This window comes from Tachysurus vachellii, chromosome 22 (assembly GCF_030014155.1).
Source record: "Tachysurus vachellii isolate PV-2020 chromosome 22, HZAU_Pvac_v1, whole genome shotgun sequence".
Lineage (NCBI taxonomy): Eukaryota > Metazoa > Chordata > Actinopteri > Siluriformes > Bagridae > Tachysurus > Tachysurus vachellii.
In genome coordinates this window covers 4670546-4688644 of record NC_083481.1, presented here as the reverse complement: position 1 = coordinate 4688644, position 18099 = coordinate 4670546, and the positions used below count along the sequence as shown (strand labels likewise).

At 37.5% G+C, this 18099-nt stretch overlaps 2 protein-coding genes across 3 annotated transcripts; both read left to right on the top strand.

Moving 5' to 3' along the window:
• Window positions 1-32: 32 nt before the first annotated feature.
• LOC132837759 (arylacetamide deacetylase-like 4) lies at window positions 33-11017 on the top strand. Of its 2 annotated transcripts, XM_060857592.1 has the most exons (5): window positions 33-180; window positions 6277-6581; window positions 8507-8732; window positions 8815-8878; window positions 9911-11017. In XM_060857592.1, the coding sequence occupies exons 2-5, from the start codon at window positions 6405-6407 to the stop codon at window positions 10686-10688; spliced, it is 1245 nt and encodes a 414-aa protein (XP_060713575.1). In that variant the 5' UTR covers window positions 33-180; window positions 6277-6404; the 3' UTR covers window positions 10689-11017. The 2 variants fall into 2 exon arrangements, with proteins under 2 accessions (XP_060713575.1, XP_060713576.1); XM_060857593.1 differs by lacking the exon at window positions 33-180 and having other exon boundaries at window positions 6214-6581.
• Window positions 11018-11526: 509 nt separating this feature from the next.
• Window positions 11527-17986, top strand: LOC132837760 (arylacetamide deacetylase-like 4). The gene is made up of 4 exons (XM_060857594.1): window positions 11527-11764; window positions 14463-14688; window positions 14771-14834; window positions 16846-17986. Exons 1-4 carry the CDS (start codon window positions 11588-11590, stop codon window positions 17621-17623), a joined length of 1245 nt encoding a protein of 414 aa, XP_060713577.1. The 5' UTR covers window positions 11527-11587; the 3' UTR covers window positions 17624-17986.
• Window positions 17987-18099: the final 113 nt, after the last annotated feature.

Genomic DNA, 18099 nt, shown 5'->3' with positions numbered 1-18099 from the left:
GTTTTAAATGGAAAATGTTGGTTGCGTTGGAAATATAAAAAATGTGCAACGTCTCTAAAGTTGTTGTGTTATGTAACAAAATGGCCGAACAGGTTTGTTGTTGTGTCAAGTGTGATTGAAGAGTAGCAGACACCGAGACAGTGTAAGATTTCTTCCAACCGGTTGGACAAGAACTTTTCGGTAAGTGGATGAAGTTACATTCCGCTGCCTGCAAGTCATACAATGACAGAATGCAATATTCACAGTACGTGAGAAACTTATTAAAATGATAATTAGCCAATTTAATTTAGTAACACTAATAGTGTCTATGTTTAAAAAAAGCTTAAATGGATAAACACCTTGTGTCCTGGGGGCGTAGCCAAAACTTTTACAATAGGGTGGCCAGGTTACACCTAATGACTTTATTCTGGTGGCAATTTAGACTAATAATTTAGGCTGAGGCACACCAATAATCTAGGCTGAGGCACATTAATAATCTAGGCTGAGGCACACCAATAATCTAGGCTGCGGCACATTAATAATTTAGGCTGAGGCACACCAATAATCTAGGCTGAGGCACATTAATAATTTAGGCTGAGGCACAACAATAATCTAGGCTGAGGCACATTAATAATTTAGGCTGAGGCACACCAATAATCTAGGCTGAGGCACATTAATAATTTAGGCTGAGGCACACCAATAATCTAGGCTGAGGCACATTAATAATTTAGGCTGAGGCACACCAATAATCTAGGCTGAGGCACATTAATAATTTAGGCTGAGGCACACCAATAATCTAGGCTAAGTTTAGTTTAGTTTAGTTTATTAATTTATAAAGCACATTTAAAAACAACAGCCGCTGCAGCCAAAGTGCTGTACATCAAGTAGAAACAAACAAGAATAGTGCAAAAGTAAAAACACAATTCAAAACAAACCAAAAGAAAACACATAAAATTTTACACTTTCAAACAGTTAAAACATACAGAATAAAAGTGGGTTTTTAAAGCAGATTTAAACAATGAGACAGTGGTAGCAGATCTTAAATGAAGAGGGAGATTGTTCCACAACTTTGGAGCTGCCGTAGCAAACGCCCGATCGCCCTTAGTTTTAAAATGTGCATGAGGTACCGAGAGAAGGAATTTATTAGCAGACCGAAGAGATCTAGGGGTAGGGTACGGAGTGAGGAGGTCACAAATATACTGGGGAGCGCAACCATGTAAAGCTTTAAAAACATAAAGTAAAAACTTAAAATCAATACGGAACTTAACCGGGAGCCAGTGTAATGAGGCAAGTACTGTGGTAATGTGCTCACGTTATTAGGATAAGGCACACTAATAAATAAGGCTGAGGCACACCAACAATCTAGGATGAGGCACACTAATAATTTAGGCTAAGGCACACTAATAATTTAGGATGAGGCACACTAATAATCTAGGCTGAGGCACACTAATAATTTAGGATGAGACACACTAATAATTTAGGCTGAGGCACACTAATAATTTAGGCTGAGGCACACTAATAATTTAGGCTGAGGCACACTAATAATTTAGGCTGAGGCACACTAATAATTTAGACCGATCCTAATAAAGCGACTAAAGCAAAGTCAAATGATTAACAATTGCTAGCTAAATAAGATCATTAATAATTGAGTTAATTAACAAGTTAATGATTGTTCAAATAAGGAATATCATTAACATAAAACAAAGTTTACGTAAAGGCTTACCAATGTTTGCTCACCTGTTTGTTCGTTGTGGCTGCTGAGGCCAATGAATAGAAACTTCTCTGTTTGCTAGCTAAATTTGCTTTAAATCATCAAGCCTGATAAAATCAATTTTAAAATTCTTAAAGATGAGGTGGTCTTATCCTGCTTTTGCCTTACTAACAGCTAGTAAACCTCTTACATTTATGATGTCAATTCAAACATGGCTCTGTCAACTGTATGAATACCAAAATTCAATCTGAATGTCGAATTTTCCTCAAAATTGCCCAAGTGAACACTTTCTATGTTCATCAATGTTGGGAAATATCAAAATTGCTGAAGGGACCACAGAAGTCTTGTTAGCAGGAGATGCTATATGTAGTCACAGCATAAATTTAGCTGTATGAAGTATTCCTTATTTAGCCCTTAGTTGGCCAGCTAACTAACATTAGCAAAAGCATAAACTTAGCGGTAGCAACTGGTGAGTACCAAACTCTATAACCACAAAAACACAATAAACTTCAAATTCTTCTCAATTATGAGTTCATTCCTAGTTTATGGAATGATGTTAAAGCAACTCGGCTGCATACTGTGTCAGAAGTAATTAAAGTAGCACTTTTTTATATACACCTATAGATTATAGTTTTAACTGGAAGATATACATCACTTTTCGTTTAGCTGGCTATCATGTTGCCAACAAAGAACAAACACGAAAGTGTTCTATACTTCTCACCACATCATATAATGAATACGTCAATGCCCAAATATGACATAATTCCAATCTGTGAATTACCACTTACAGGTATGTTAGCTAGCATTGATTAGATAGCTAATGTTAACGTTAACGTAATGTGAAAAATGGTTAGTGAACACAAACTGTGACATTTTGTGAAAGTTGCTTTGTTACTCCATAAGAGTCACTCGTTTTGAAGTTTGCTTTCACAAAGTGTGTGTTGTTTAAGTACTGTAGCGTTAGTTTAATGACATTATATTGTACTTATATGTTAAAAGAGCTGATACACTGTTTAATCTCACAATACACTTGACACTACTATGAAATGAAGAGCAGTTCACTATTGTTAGAAAAAGATTGGAACAGAAGTAAGAAATTCCTGTGACTTTACCGATTAGCTAAACATTTGATAAATCTAATTGTGAATTAACAAACAGGATGGATAATTTTTAGAGATTGATTATACGTGTACTTTATTTTAAATTTTAAGCGTTCATTCGCACTCCCTCAACTGAGAAATGTAGATTTCAATCAATAAGTAATAAATTAAAATGTAAGACTAAGAATCTTAGTGTTAAGGTCCGTTGTGTACAGATTGTGTAGAATGGTTCAGAAATTACAGTATGTTGTATACATTGTGTAGAATGGTTCGGAAATGATAATAACATTTTGTAATAACAAACAAATTCCGATTTTTGCATTTGTTAGCCTGATCAGAATATTTCAAGCTCCATACACCTGAAGCTTGTTCTCGAGGCATGTAATGCAACAACACTCTTGGTCCTTTGTACTCATCATCAGACATACATCTGTTTTCACTAGAGCCAAGGCAAAATAATCCTGTAAAAAGGTGTTGAAGGCTGTAATAACACGGCCGTCAGCGCTGGGATAGCACTGACTGGATGTGTGTCACTGACAAGCTTGTTATTGAATGTTGTCGAGTGTTCCTGGGTATGTTGCGTATGTCACTATTAGATACTTTTCTCCAAAATCCCCAGGCAGCATTAAGATAAACCCCACCAAAGCTTCCAGTACTGGGTGAAAAGCACAATTTCCTCTGGCAGCTGAAGCCCCAGAACACGGGGACCTTTGTAAATACCTCTTAAACCTCCCAGACTGTAAATCCAGGAGGCAGCGCAGAGATTCCAGTCTGTGATTTTTGGCCCTCGCTCTCGGCTTTTACTGGGGAAAGCTGAATGGAGGACTGCTCGAACTGGAACAGCCGCACAATGGGTGCTTTGTACCGGCATGAGCTTCTTAGTAATGGCCCAGAGCCTCTCTGGAAAGGCTAAATGGTTGTCTAGTTGTGGAAAATGTGTCACGGTGAAATGTGCCTTGCTGCAGATCTGCCTCTGGATCGCCTTTTTCAGCAGCAAAGAAGTAAAGAAGTTTGTGAATTTGACAGCAAACAACTTTTAAAGCAAAAAATAAAAGCAGATACATTTTTCACAAGTTTTAACATGTCTAAGACATAGAGAGGAAAATGTTCAGGGTTGCCAGATATGTGTTTTAGAAACTAAAGCAGTTGATAAAATGAGCCAGAAATCCAAGATTCCATATAGACCAAGATTTCACATATTTAGCAAATCATTATCATCTTAAAAGACCATGTTGTGACTATGATAATATTATTATATTAAAATAAACTGATGAATGAAGAATGACTAATGAATATTTTTTTACTAGACCACAAAGTTTACATTTCTTCTCCATTTTATTTCACTAATAAAGGCTAATACCACCACCACCACCACCACCACCACTACTACTACTACTACTACTACTACTACTACTACTACTACTAATAATAATAATAAAAGCTTAATCTCTCATCTTTCAATCCTATATGTGATTGCTGTTCTCATTATTTCAGTAATTTAAAAGTGAGGTTTAAAAACATTGTGCATAAACCTGTTATATTCATAAAGAAACAAAAAAACCAGGAAGTGCCTTTGCCTCTATTTAAATAGTGAAGGAGAGTTTCCCATAAAATGAAATACTGCACTATTTAAAAGTCATAAAATACAAAGAAATAAAAGGATTCTTCAGAAACACAGATTGTATCGATGTTGTTTTATTATAGATATTTTTTACACTTAATAATACATTTTTATAAAAGGAAGAAAACAGCCTGTAGAAATTAATTATATTTTTCAGTAAAACAACTGACCTGGCAACTCACCTTCTGTGTGTGTGTGTGTGTGTGTGTGTGCGCGCGCGCGTGTGTGCTGTCTTTCATCAGTTAGCGTGTCACTGCCATCTACAGATCAACAGTGAAAAGTTCAACATGTTATAACAAGATGTTTGTTCTTTCTTCTTTTATTTTGAGGTGGAAGCATTTGTAAGCACAGAAAAAATATTAAAGCTTTAGCACACATAACATAAGTTTTTAACGACTATTATATATTATGTATAATTATATATATATATATATATATATACAGTATGTACATACAAATGATTTTATATATATATGAAGTTATATATGTTGAAGGTTCCTCTGCTGCCAGCCAGGAACAGAAATGTGAGAAATCAGACTGTTGAAGAAAAAAAAAAAAAAAACAGTTTTTTCTTTCTAGTTTTGATGATCCCGTCCTCACTGTAGCCTCGGAGTCCTGGAAAGTGATGTGGTCTTCTGCTGTTGCAGCTCATCTGCCTCATGGTTTGAATTGTCCCTCCTGAGATGCTTTTCAGTTCACCACAGTTGTAAAAAGTGTTATGTGTTAAAGAGTTATGTTTACAGAATTTAGCAGACTCCCTCATCCAGAGCAGCTTAAATTTATCTCATTTATACAACTGAGCCTTAATTGAGCCTTGCACAAGGGCCCAGGAGAGGCAGCTTGGTGACCTTCTGATCAGTAGTCCAACACTTTAACCACCGAGATATCGTTGCCTTCCTGACAGCCTGGTCATTCTCCACTGAACTCCCTTCAGCATAATGTTTCTCTCTTCAGAATAACAATACTGTGTAAACTCCAGAGACTGTTGTGTGCGAAATTCTTAACAGACTTCTCAAACACGCCCATCTGTCACCAACAATCATGGTTCCAGTCACTGAGTCTCACATTTTTTTCCCACCGATGATGTTTCACACAAACATTTAACCGACTGAATATTTTCAGGACTATGCGGCTGTTTCTAATATAGTGGCATATATAGTGCACAGAATTTGCTTTTTCAAATTAGTTTTTTGTATAATGTTATTATTAAAAATCATTGTACTGACATAAACAAATACAATAATTGAAAAACTAGCAATTTTTAATTAGTAAATAATTAAAAGTGTAATAACTGTAAGATAAAAATGATCTTTTTTTAATAATATACACTATTAATCTTCATTCTCGAATAACAATAATAATAATAATAATAATAACAATAATTATTATTATTACTATTATATAAAATATGGCAATAAATAACCATTTAAATATATATATATATATATATATATATATATATATATATATATATATATATATATATATATATATATATATATATATATATTATTTATACATTTGTATATAATACTATAAGAATATTTACTAATATATTCTAATAATTATAATAGTAGTTTTATAATAATAATAATATTATAAACATTCTAATAATATACACATGGCATACACTGTATCCTATTGGCCAAGTTTACTTCTTGTCATAATGGTGTAATAATCCAACACACGATAAACTACATTAAATGTCCTAAAGCTGTGCAAAGTTTTTGCTAACTGGAGACAGTGTGTTAATGAATAAACCTGCACTTTGTCCCACTATAAGAAGAAATGTCATCATCATTGTTAATGGTGCAAAAGTTGTTTGAGTTCTATATGAACTTTATTTATTTTGCCTATTCTAACAGGGCAGGTCATTTGGAGGAGATCCGACACTGGCGTGATTGTGAAAGACTGGAGATATCATTGACAAAGCGCTATAAGAAGGAAAGCCGTGTTTGAACTGCCTCGACGTCTCGCCCTGACATACGCTGCCATGGACATAGGAACTGCAATTCTAATTATCGGTTTTGCTGCCCTAGTTGCAGCCTTTTGCTTGTTGGTAATCGGATTGGTGTTTTCTGAGGTAATGAACGCTGAAATTCCTCCAGGAGTTGCCAATCGTGGAAAACTGCAGGTCATGCACTGCTGTATGGTCGGGATAGCAGTCATGGTGAGTGTGTACATTTCTGCATTTCTATTGCCTTCAATTCTCCAAAAGTGGACAATACCCTATATAATGTGTGTTATACAGATTATACTTGTCACATTTTGCATGCCTGTAATGATTGCTATAGTGAAACCCAGTTGTATATTAATCTGCATCTGATCTGTAGAGGTGTAACATAGTGTTTATCTTTCATTATCCTGGTTTGTATTTGTGTTACAGGGCAAGTTAACGTATAACTCAACACTTGATACAAAGTCCATTCAAGTAGTTGCCCGTATTTCTTAAAAAGTGTTACGGTTATTATTTCATTGTTCAATGTGTATTCTTTCATTTATTATCGTGTTATTCTCCTCATAGCATTCTTTATTAAAGTCACAATCTGGAAGCGTTTAAATAATAAAGCCGACCACGTCCGTTAATGTGGTTGCCATCACGGCGTCAAGGGCACTGAAGAGCTTCAAACCGTTTCATGTGTAAACACACTCAACCAATTCAAGGTGAAAAACCTGTCCAGTCATTATTCCTCAATATATCTTAGATTTATCTGCTGAAATTCAAAAGCAATGTGTAGAATACAGGGCTCTCAAGTTTAAGAACCACTGGCCTAGACTACTTGTTCTGAGCAGGTGTTGTCAGTGAACCGGGGCCCCCTGGCACCATCTCAGGGCCCCCAGTTTGAGAACCACTGGCCTAGACTACTTGTTCTGAGCAGGTGTTGTCAGTGAACCGGGGCCCCCTGGCACCATCTCAGGGCCCCCAGTTTGAGAACCACTGGCCTAGACTACTTGTTCTGAGCAGGTGTTGTCAGTGAACCGGGGCCCCCGGCACCATCTCAAGGCCCCCAGTTTGAGAACCACTGGCCTAGACTACTTGTTCTGAGCAGGTGTTGTCAGTGAACAGGCTGTAAAACTGTTGGCTAAGTTACAGACACTCATGAAAACCGATGCTGATTATCTGGGAAACTCTCTAACAGCAGTCAAAATGTCATTGTTTGTGTCAAACAAGTTGTGAATTTGTTGTAACATTAAAACTTACTCAAAACTTACTCAGAGATCATGACTTACTCTGTGCTCAAAGTGATGCTCGCAGCTCCAGTGGGTTTCTCTGTGGGTGAACGAGGATGATGCTGAACAATTCCAAGATCTGTTTTTATTCATTGGTTGTGTTACAATAGTGCTATTTTCACATTGTATTTCTCAGTATATCAATGCATGACACTTGATAGCCCTGAGAATAATAAAACCTTTAATGGTTGTAATGCCCCAGAAATAACCAAGAATGAATTGAAAACTTCTCCACAGCTTATTAAATATGCCCTTACTGTATCTATGAATATACATGAATATGCAGATATATAAACACACCCCTGAATGTCCTCCTTAAACCAAGTGAAGGAAAAGAGAAGGAAAAGCAACAGTGCTAGTTTAAGTACACAAAATACAGATCTTTCATAATATACAGCATGTTGACATAATTATTTTCATTATATACAGTTACAGATCAGAATTCTTAACGGTTAGCAAGCTATCCATTAATATCTTATGTTAGCAAAGTTTAAAATTGACTAGATAAGTAAAATAATATAACAAAAAATATAACAATAACCTGTAGTTGGCTAATGCTAAAGCTAACTCGCATTCTAGTGTTTTGAGGTCATTCATGCTAATGCTAGGTGAAATTTAAAGTGGTGAATGGTAAATGTTTCGCAGTGTTTGAAACTTTTCATTTTTAAATTTAACTGAGACCTTACTCTTACTCTTATTTAACATCAGCTAGCTAGCCTCACAGGTTCTAAAAGTTTCTAGGTAATCTCTAGTGCTTTTTTATTGACGTAACAACCTGGGCGTATATGTGGTCCTTCCCCTTAAAACATGTGTAAAGCTGTACTAAGAATGTTTCTGTCTAAAATGGATTTTTTTTTGTCTCAGGGTCGTATCCTGGAGCGCCTGGGTTTGTGTCATCAGTTGCATTTTACCCGATGGTTGACAGGTTGTATCCTTGGCCGTAAACGTCCCTCCCCTGCTGGTCTCCGCATTAAAGACTCAACCTTTGCTGGAGTGCCAGTGAGGATCTACGAACCCACAGCTGTTTCCGAGCACAAAAGACGAGCACTCATGTATTTTCATGGAGGAGGATGGGTCCTTGGCAGCATCGGTAAGACACACAGCTTGTTTGTTTGTTTTGTATGAGTCCATATAATTTTAAATGATCCTCACCTTCCCTACACGTTCTTTAGACATGTACGATGGAGTATGTCGACACATTGCAAGAAAGAGTGACACCGTGGTCGTGTCTGTTGGGTAAGAAATGCAAAACGTGTCTTTTCCAAAAATACATAGACAATTAAATAAATTAATTAAAAATTGTGTTTTACAGTATTTTTTTATATTGCTATTTTTAACAAATAAAATTTCAGATTTCTAAAAATATTGAACATTTATATTTAAATATCCATTCATTTCCGTTTGCATTTTTATGCCAAAGTAAAATAAATTTTATATGTTTACTTTAAACTTGGAATTTTCAGACTTATTTTAGAATTATAATTTTAATCATAAATTGTTATATATGTCAATCATATAAGTTCTATAATATTTTTTTAAAAACACCAATTTGAAGGAAGAATGAAAGAAAATTAATTCTATGTTTTTTATTGAAATTTAGAAAAAATTGTTTTACACTTTTAAACATTTTTTATATAATATTGGCAATAATATTTTTATATGCTATAATCGTAACAGTTAATACAAATAAAACAAAATTTTCAAAAAATATTAATACATAATTTATATGTATATATTTGTTATTTTAACCCTTGTATGTTGTTCGGGTCTGTGGGACCCATATTCATAAACATCAATAGTTTAAAAAACTTTGCTTCTTTGTAAATTTGTTGATTTTTTCCCACTCATAACTTGATTAAACTTGATTTTCTTTTTTTTATTACATTTTATTAAAAAACAAAAAAAACGAGTAGCACTTTAAATAAAAATTGCGATGTAATAAAGGTAAAGGGCAAATATTAACCATATATGCTGTTTATATTGCTTGTAATTTTGATGAAGTAAACATCTGTAGAGTATTTTAACATCAAATTTTTGATTGTGTTAAATTAAAAACCCAAAAATGCAGCAGGTCCAGCAGACCCACGAACACTGGCTGAGTAACAAAAATACGAACACCATACAAGGGTTAAATATAACACTTTTATGGTTAATATTCAATAATCATATATTGTAATATTTGTACTAAAATTATTTTTAAAATGATTCATTCATTCGTTTGTGTTATGAAAGTACAGAAAATCATTGTGTTGGTTGTTATCCTGACAGTTACAGACTCGCTCCCGAGCACCGTTTTCCTGCCGCACTAGATGACTGCGAGCTCGCTACGCGTCATTTCCTGTCTGTGGCGGCTGATTTCAATGTTGACCCGCTTCGTGTGGCACTGGGAGGAGACAGTGCAGGTGGTAATCTGGCAGCCGCTCTTAGCCAGAGGCTGGCCACAAGCCCGGATGGGCATCTGCCGTCACTCTGTGGCCTTGTCCTCATCTACCCGGCTCTGCAGATGGCCGACTTCAACCTGCCCTCTTATCAGCAGAACCATGCTGTGCCTGTATTGTTCCGTGCTCGTATGCTCTTCTACTATCTCCAGTACCTAAATGGTGACATGTCTGTGTGCCAGGATGTGCTAGAGGGCAGGCATGTTCCCGCCGAGCTAAAGCTGCATTACAGCAAGTGGCTCGACCCCTCAAACCTCCCACCAGAATTCCGAGATGGCACCCAAAAGCAGGTGGTGACAGCCCACGACGGTGAAGTGTATCACATAGTTAAAGGTGGTCTCGAACCAGGGATTTCTCCTTTACTGGCCAAGGATGATGTTCTTCGCCTCACGCCGCCCACTTTTATCCTGACCTGCCAGTACGATGTGCTGAGGGATGATGGGATTCTGTACAGGAAGAGGCTACAGGACCTGGGAATCAAGGTCACATGGTATAATGTCCCTGATGGCTTCCATGGCATTATGAGCTTCTTCAGAAAGGGCTGGATGAGCATTCCTGCTGGAGTGAAGGCCATGGAGCAGATTGTCAGCTACATAAAGACACTCTGAGGCCTAGAGGTTCTACTCCAGTGTTTTTTGTTCTCCAGCCTATACCCTAAATTTATATTGTGTGTGATTAACACCCTTTCTCATCCAAATTCACATATCAACAATGTTCAGAAATGTATTTTTGTTTATTTTTCTTGTATTTTGTTTATTTTGTTGTATTTATCTTTATTTTTCAGTCAAAAATCGTAGCCTGTTTGTTCAGAACCCCTAGTGGTGAAACATCTACCGTCTGATTATTCTGCAAAAATATCAGCGCTATGTTTTTTATATGAAAGCTGTCAACCAAAGCGGCATGTCCTCAGTAATAAACTGTGTATTTACATTTAAAACATGAGCTTTCTTTGTCTCTTTGGTTTGAAGCACTCAGTATCTGAACAGAATTGTCACCTCAGGACTTGTTTACTTATATTTGGGAAATCACAATTCAAATACCTTTAACGGAAAAAATAATGAATAAGAATAAGATCAATAAAGAACCTTGAACCTTGAATTAATGGAGTTCAATAGCTACCATAAGATGTCCATTGTAAGTATTGAGTCTTTTTTTTTTCTATAACAGGACATTGTGTCACTTTTTATTGGTGGTAATCACATGCAGGTTAATAAAAAGACTCACAATACAAAAGTATTACACACATATGATAATTCATCATTGAGGTGACACATAGGAATAAACTTCTAGCACGTAAGGGCTTTTACATTTCTATGAAATTTTCATAAAATCATAATCCAGATTCTTAGAGACTTTATTTATTTTGCCTATTCTAACAGGGCAGGTCATTTGGAGGAGATCCGACACTGGCGTGATTGTGAAAGACTGGAGATATCATTGACACAGCACTATAAGAAGGAAAGCCGTGTTTGAACTGCCTCAACGTCGCGCCCCGACATACGCGGCCATGGAAATAGGAACTGCAATTCTAATGATCGGTTTTGCTGCTCTAGTTGCAGCCTTTTGCTTGTTGGTAATCGGATTGGTGTTTTCTGAGGTAATGAACGCTGAAATTCCTCCAGGAGTTGCCAGTCGTGGAAAACTGCAGGTCATGCACTGCTGTATGGTCGGGATAGAAGTCATGGTGAGTGTGTACGGGACTTGTAGAGGACTTTTACATTTCTATTGCCTTAAATTCTCCAAAAGTGGATAATACCCTAAATAATGTGTGTTATACAGTATATACTCGTTACATTTTGCATGCCTGTAATGAATGCTATAGTGAAATCCAGTTGTATATTAATCTGCATCTGATCTGTAGAGTTGTAACATCTTCAGTGTTTATCAGTGTTTATCTTTCATTATCCTGGTTTGTATTTGAGTTACAGGGCAAGTTAACGTATAACTCAACACTTGATACAAAGTCCATCCAAGTAGCTGCCCGTATTTTTTAAAAAGTATTACGGTTATTATTTTATTGTTCAATGTGTATTCTTTCATTTATTATCGTATTATTCTCCTCATAGCATTCATTATTAAAGTCACAAACTGTAAGCCTTTAAATAATAGAGTCGACCGCGTTCGTTAATGTGGTTGCCATCACAGCATCAAGGGCACTGAAGAGCTTCAAACCGTTTCATGTGTAAACACACTCAACCAATTCAAGGTGAAAAACCTGTCCAGTCATTATTCCTCAATACATCTTAGATTTATCTGCTGAAATTCAAAAGCAACGTGTAGAATAATAAAACCTTTAATGGTTGTAATGCCCCAGAAATGACCTAGAATGAACTGAAAACTCCTCCACAGCTTTCCCCTTATTAAATATGCCATTATCTATGAATATACATGAATATGCAGATATATAAACACACCCCTGAATGTCCTCCTTAAACCAAGTGAAGGAAAAAGGAAGGAAATGCAACAGTGCTAGTTTTGAGTACACAAAATACGGATCTTTCATAATATACAACATTGTTGACATAATTATTTTCTTCATATACAGTTACAGATCAGAATTTTTAACGGTTAGCAAGCTATCCATTAAAGGTGGGCTGCACGATGTTGGAAAAAATGCTTCAGAAAACTGAGTCGGTCCAACTGACAAAACAAACGTAGCCAATAAGCAGAAAGGGGCATGTCTTGTCAATATGTGGTGGAGAGAGTGTTCAGTGCGCATGTCTGACATTAGACGAAAGTGATTAAAACATTGACATGGCGGATACCTGCTGTTACCTCTGCCTCGGGTTTTAGGTGTTGAACGTTGCCTTCCGTGTGAAACGGAGCTAAACCTTTCACAGTACAACACACAGTACTACAAATACACATTTGATCTGTATTACCATAGTATTACTCATTAAGTTCATTTATTGATAAAAATATCCCCTTGGCCAGCTGCCCCAGCAGGTTCCGCCATAATAGTTGCCTGGGTTACGTATGTATATGTGGGGCGGAGCTATCAAAACAGGGGTGACACCCATTTGGGTTAGGGGCGTGTTTGTTTTGGTGATTTAAAATGTCAACATTGGCTTTCAAACATCGTGCACCCTGCCTTTAATATCTCATGCTAGCAAAGTTTAAAATTAACTAGCTAAGTAAAATGAACTCCCAAGCATACAGTAGATATTATTGATTTCATACTGTAGCTAACTAAAATTAAGAAATAACAAGAACCTGTAGTTGGCTAATGCTAAAGCTAACTCGTATGCTAGTGTTTTGAGGTCATTCATGCTAATGCTAGGTGAAATTTAAAGTGGTGAATGGTAAATGTTTCGCAGTTTTTGAAACTTTTCATTTTGAAATTTAACTAAGAGACCCACATGTCGGAATGACAGTTTGGTATGTACACACTTTTGGCTCTCTTACTTAACATTAGCTAGCTAACCTCACAGGTTCTAAAATTTTCTAGGTAATCTCTAGTGCTTTTTTATTGATGTAACAACCTGAGCGTATATGTGGCCCTGCCCCTTAAAGGTGGGGTCTCCGTTGTTTGAGAAATGCTTCAGAAAACTGCTTTGGGCCGCCAAACAAAACAAAAACAAAACTAACGTTTAGCCAATGAGCAGAAAGGGGCGTGTCTTGTCAATATGGGCAGAGAGAGTGTTCAGTGCGCATGTGTGACATTAGCAGAAAGCGGTTTTAACATTGACATGGAGGGTAAAAACAAAGAAAGAAAGTGAAGAAAGGCTTACGATAAGGTAAGAAGTAGGACGTGTTAATATAGGATCAGCTTTCCAGCGCTGGAGAGAACTGAAGGAGCAGGAAGTTGGCGCATATTCGCAGATTGGAGTTTCCTGAGACAATAACTCCTGAGCTAAACGCTGTTACTACACAAATAACACCTCTTTTCTATCGTAGTAATGTAGAGACGCAGCTACAACCGTGTTTTGTGTAGTAACAGTGTTTAGCTCAGGAGTTATTGACTCGGGAAACTCCAATCTGTGAATATGTGACCAACTTTACTTAAGACGCTGAGGCACTTTTTTCCTTCTCGATAGGTGAGTAACGTTGGTTTTGCTTTGTCACACAGAACTAATATATGCTGTACTTTGCATGATTATGCTTGTGTGTCATTTTTGCTTGTTTGTTTATTTGCAATCGTATTGTTCTTCCCTTCAGCTATGATAAAGACACATTTCTTTCCATTAGTTGCCTAGGTTGCATATGTATGTGTGGGCGGAGCTATCAATACAGGGGTGGGACCCATTTGGGTTAGGGGTATGTTTGTTTTGGTGATTTCAAATGTCAACATTGGCTTTCAAACAACGGAGACCCTACCTTTAAAACATGTATAAAGCTGTACTAAGAATGTTTCTGTCTAAAATGGATTTTTTTTGTCTCAGGGTCGTATCCTGGAGCGCCTGGGTTTGTGTCATCAGGTGCATTTTACCCGATGGTGGACAGGTTGTATCCTTGGCCGTAAACGTCCCTCCCCTGCTGGTCTCCGCATTAAAGACTCAACCTTTGCTGGAGTGCCAGTGAGGATCTACGAACCCACAGCTGTTTCCGAGCACAAAAGACGAGGACTCATGTATTTTCATGGAGGAGGATGGGTCCTTGGCAGCATCGGTAAGACACACAGCTTGTTTGTTTGTTTTGTATGAGTCCATATAATTTTAAATGATCCTCACCTTCCCTACACGTTCTTTAGACATGTACGATGGAGTATGTCGACACATTGCAAGAAAGAGTGACACCATGGTCGTGTCTGTTGGGTAAGAAATGCAAAACGTGTCTTTTCCAAAAAATGTAGACAATTAAATAAATTAATTAAAAACTGTGTTTTACAGTATTTTTTTATATTGCTATTTTTAACAAATAAAATTACAGATTTCTAAAAATATTTAACATTTTTTTTAAATAGTTTATTTAAAATGTAAACTTTCAGACTTATTTTAGAATTATACTTTTAATCATAAATTGTTATACAGGGAGTGCAGAATTATTAGGCAAATGAGTATTTTGACCACATCATCCTCTTTATGCATGTTGTCTTACTCCAAGCTGTATAGGCTCGAAAGCCTACAACCAATTAAGCATATTAGGTGATGTGCATCTCTGTAATGAGAAGGGGTGTGGTCTAATGACATCTACACCCTATATCAGGTGTGCATAATTATTAGGCAACTTCCTTTCCTTTGGCAAAATGGGTCAAAAGAAGGACTTGACAGGCTCCGAAAAGTCAAAAATAGTGAGATATCTTGCAGAGGGATGCAGCACTCTTAAAATTGCCAAGCTTCTGAAGCGTGATCATCGAACAATCAAGCGTTTCATTCAAAATAGTCAACAGGGTCGCAAGAAGCGTGTGGAAAAACCAAGGCGCAAAATAACTGCCCATGAACTGAGAAAAGTCAAGCGTGCAGCTGCCAAGATGCCACTTGCCACCAGTTTTGCCATATTTCAGAGCTGCAACATCACTGGAGTGCCCAAAAGCACAAGGTGTGCAATACTCAGAGACATGGCCAAGGTAAGAAAGGCTGAAAAACGACCACCACTGAACAAGACACACAAGCTGAAACGTCAAGACTGGGCCAAGAAATATCTGAAGACTGATTTTTCTAAGGTTTTATGGACTGATGAAATGAGAGTGAGTCTTGATGGGCCAGATGGATGGGCTCGTGGCTGGATCGGTAAAGGGCAGAGAGCTCCAGTCCGACTGAGACGCCAGCAAGGTGGAGGTGGAGTACTGGTTTGGGCTGGTATCATCAAAGATGAGCTTGTGGGGCCTTTTCGGGTTGAGGATGGGGTCAAGCTCAACTCCCAGTCCTACTGCCAGTTTCTGGAAGACACCTTCTTCAAGCAGTGGTACAGGAAGAAGTCTGCATCCTTCAAGAAAAACATGATTTTCATGCAGGACAATGCTCCATCACACGCGTCCAAGTACTCCACAGCGTGGCTGGCAAGAAAGGGTCTAAAAGAAGAAAAACTAATGACATGGCCTCCTTGTTCACCTGATCTGAACCCCATAGAGAACCTGTGGTCCATCATCAAATGTGAGATTTACAAGGAGGGAAAACAGTACACCTCTCTGAAGAGTGTCTGGGAGGCTGTGGTTGCTGCTGCACGCAATGTTGACGGTGAACAGATCAAAACACTGACAAAATCCATGGATGGCAGGCTTTTGAGTGTCCTTGCAAAGAAAGGTGGCTATATTGGTCACTGATTTGTTTTTGTTTTGTTTTTGAATGTCAGAAATGTATATTAGTGAATGTTGAGATGTAATATTGGTTTCACTGGTGAAAATAAATAATTGAAATGGGTATATATTTGTTTTTTGTTAAGTTGCCTAATAATTATGCACAGTAATAGTCACCTGCACACACAGATATCCTCCTAAAATAGCTAAAACTACAAACAAACTAAAAACTACTTCCAAAAATATTCAGCTTTGCTATTAATGAGTTTTTTGGGTTCATTGAGAACATGGTTGTTGTTCAATAATAAAATTAATCCTCAAAAATACAACTTCCCTAATAATTCTGCACTCCCTGTATATGTATATACAATACATGTTATATATGTGTATACAATTATATATGTATTGGTGTATATATATATATACACCAATTTGAAGGAAGAATGAAAGAAAATGAATTTTATGTGTTTTATAGAAATTTAGAAAGAATTGTTTTACACCTTTAAACATTTTTTTTATAATATTGGCAATGATATTTTATATGCTATAATCGTAACAGAAAATCATTGTGTTGGTTGTTATCCTGACAGTTACAGACTCGCTCCCGAGCACCGTTTTCCTGCCGCACTAGATGACTGCGAGCTCGCTACGCGTCATTTCCTGTCTGTGGCGGCTGATTTCAATGTTGACCCGCTTCGTGTGGCACTGGGAGGAGACAGTGCAGGTGGTAATCTGGCAGCCGCTCTTAGCCAGAGGCTGGCCACAAGCCCGGTTGGGCATCAGCCGTCACCCTGTGGCCTTGTCCTCATCTACCCGGCTCTGCAGATGGCCGACTTCAACCTGCCCTCTTATCAGCAGAACCACGCTGTGCCTGTATTGCCCCGTGCTCGTACGGTCTTCTACTATCTCCAGTACCTAAATGGTGACATGTCTGTGTGCCAGGATGTGCTAGAGGGCAGACATGTTCCCGCCGAGCTAAAGCTGCATTACAGCAAGTGGCTCGACCCCTCAAACCTCCCACAAGAATTCCAAGATGGCACCCAAAAGCAGGTGGTGACAGCCCACGACGGTGAAGTGTATCACATAGTTAAAGGTGGTCTCGAACCAGGGATTTCTCCTTTACTGGCCAAGGATGATGTTCTTCGCCTCACGCCGCCCACTTTTATCCTGACCTGCCAGTACGATGTGCTGAGGGATGATGGGATTCTGTACAGGAAGAGGCTACAGGACCTGGGAATCAAGGTCACATGGTATAATGTCCCTGATGGCTTCCATGGCATTATGAGCTTCTACAGAAAGGGCTGGATGAGCATTCCTGCTGGAGTGAAGGCCATGGAGCAGATTGTCAGCTATATAAAGACACTCTGAGGCCTGGAGGTTCTACTCCAGTGTTTTTCGTTCTCCAGCCTATACCCTAAATTTATATTGTATGTGATTAACACCCTTTCTCATCCAAATTCACATATCAACAATGTTCAGAAATGTATTTTTGCTTTTTTCAGTCAAAAATCGTAGCCTGTTTGTTCAGAACCCCTAGTGGTGAAACATAGGGGTTATTTACATTTAAAACATGAGCTTTCTTTGTCTCTTTGGTTTGAAGCACTCAGTATCTGAACAGAAATGTCATCTCAGGACTTGTTTACTTATATTTGGGAAATCACAAATCAAATACCTTTAACAGAAAAAATAATGAATAAGAATAAGATCAATAAAGAACCTTGAACCTTGAAACTTGAATTAATGGAGTTCAATAGCTACCATAAGATGTCCATTGTAAGTAAGTATTGAGTCTTTTTTTTTTATAACAGGACATTGTCACTTCTTGTTGGTGGTAATCACATGCA

Bases quoted from the DNA above. Each gene is read 5' to 3' on its own strand.
- LOC132837760 (XM_060857594.1), top strand. From the start codon at position 11,588: ATGGAAATAGGAACTGCAATTCTAATGATCGGTTTTGCTGCTCTAGTT. The intron at 14,689-14,770 runs GTAAGACACACA...CACGTTCTTTAG, and splicing joins ATGGGTCCTTGGCAGCATCG to ACATGTACGATGGAGTATGT. The intron at 14,835-16,845 runs GTAAGAAATGCA...TTATCCTGACAG, and splicing joins ACCATGGTCGTGTCTGTTGG to TTACAGACTCGCTCCCGAGC.
- LOC132837759 (XM_060857592.1), top strand. From the start codon at position 6,405: ATGGACATAGGAACTGCAATTCTAATTATCGGTTTTGCTGCCCTAGTT. The intron at 8,733-8,814 runs GTAAGACACACA...CACGTTCTTTAG, and splicing joins ATGGGTCCTTGGCAGCATCG to ACATGTACGATGGAGTATGT. The intron at 8,879-9,910 runs GTAAGAAATGCA...TTATCCTGACAG, and splicing joins ACCGTGGTCGTGTCTGTTGG to TTACAGACTCGCTCCCGAGC.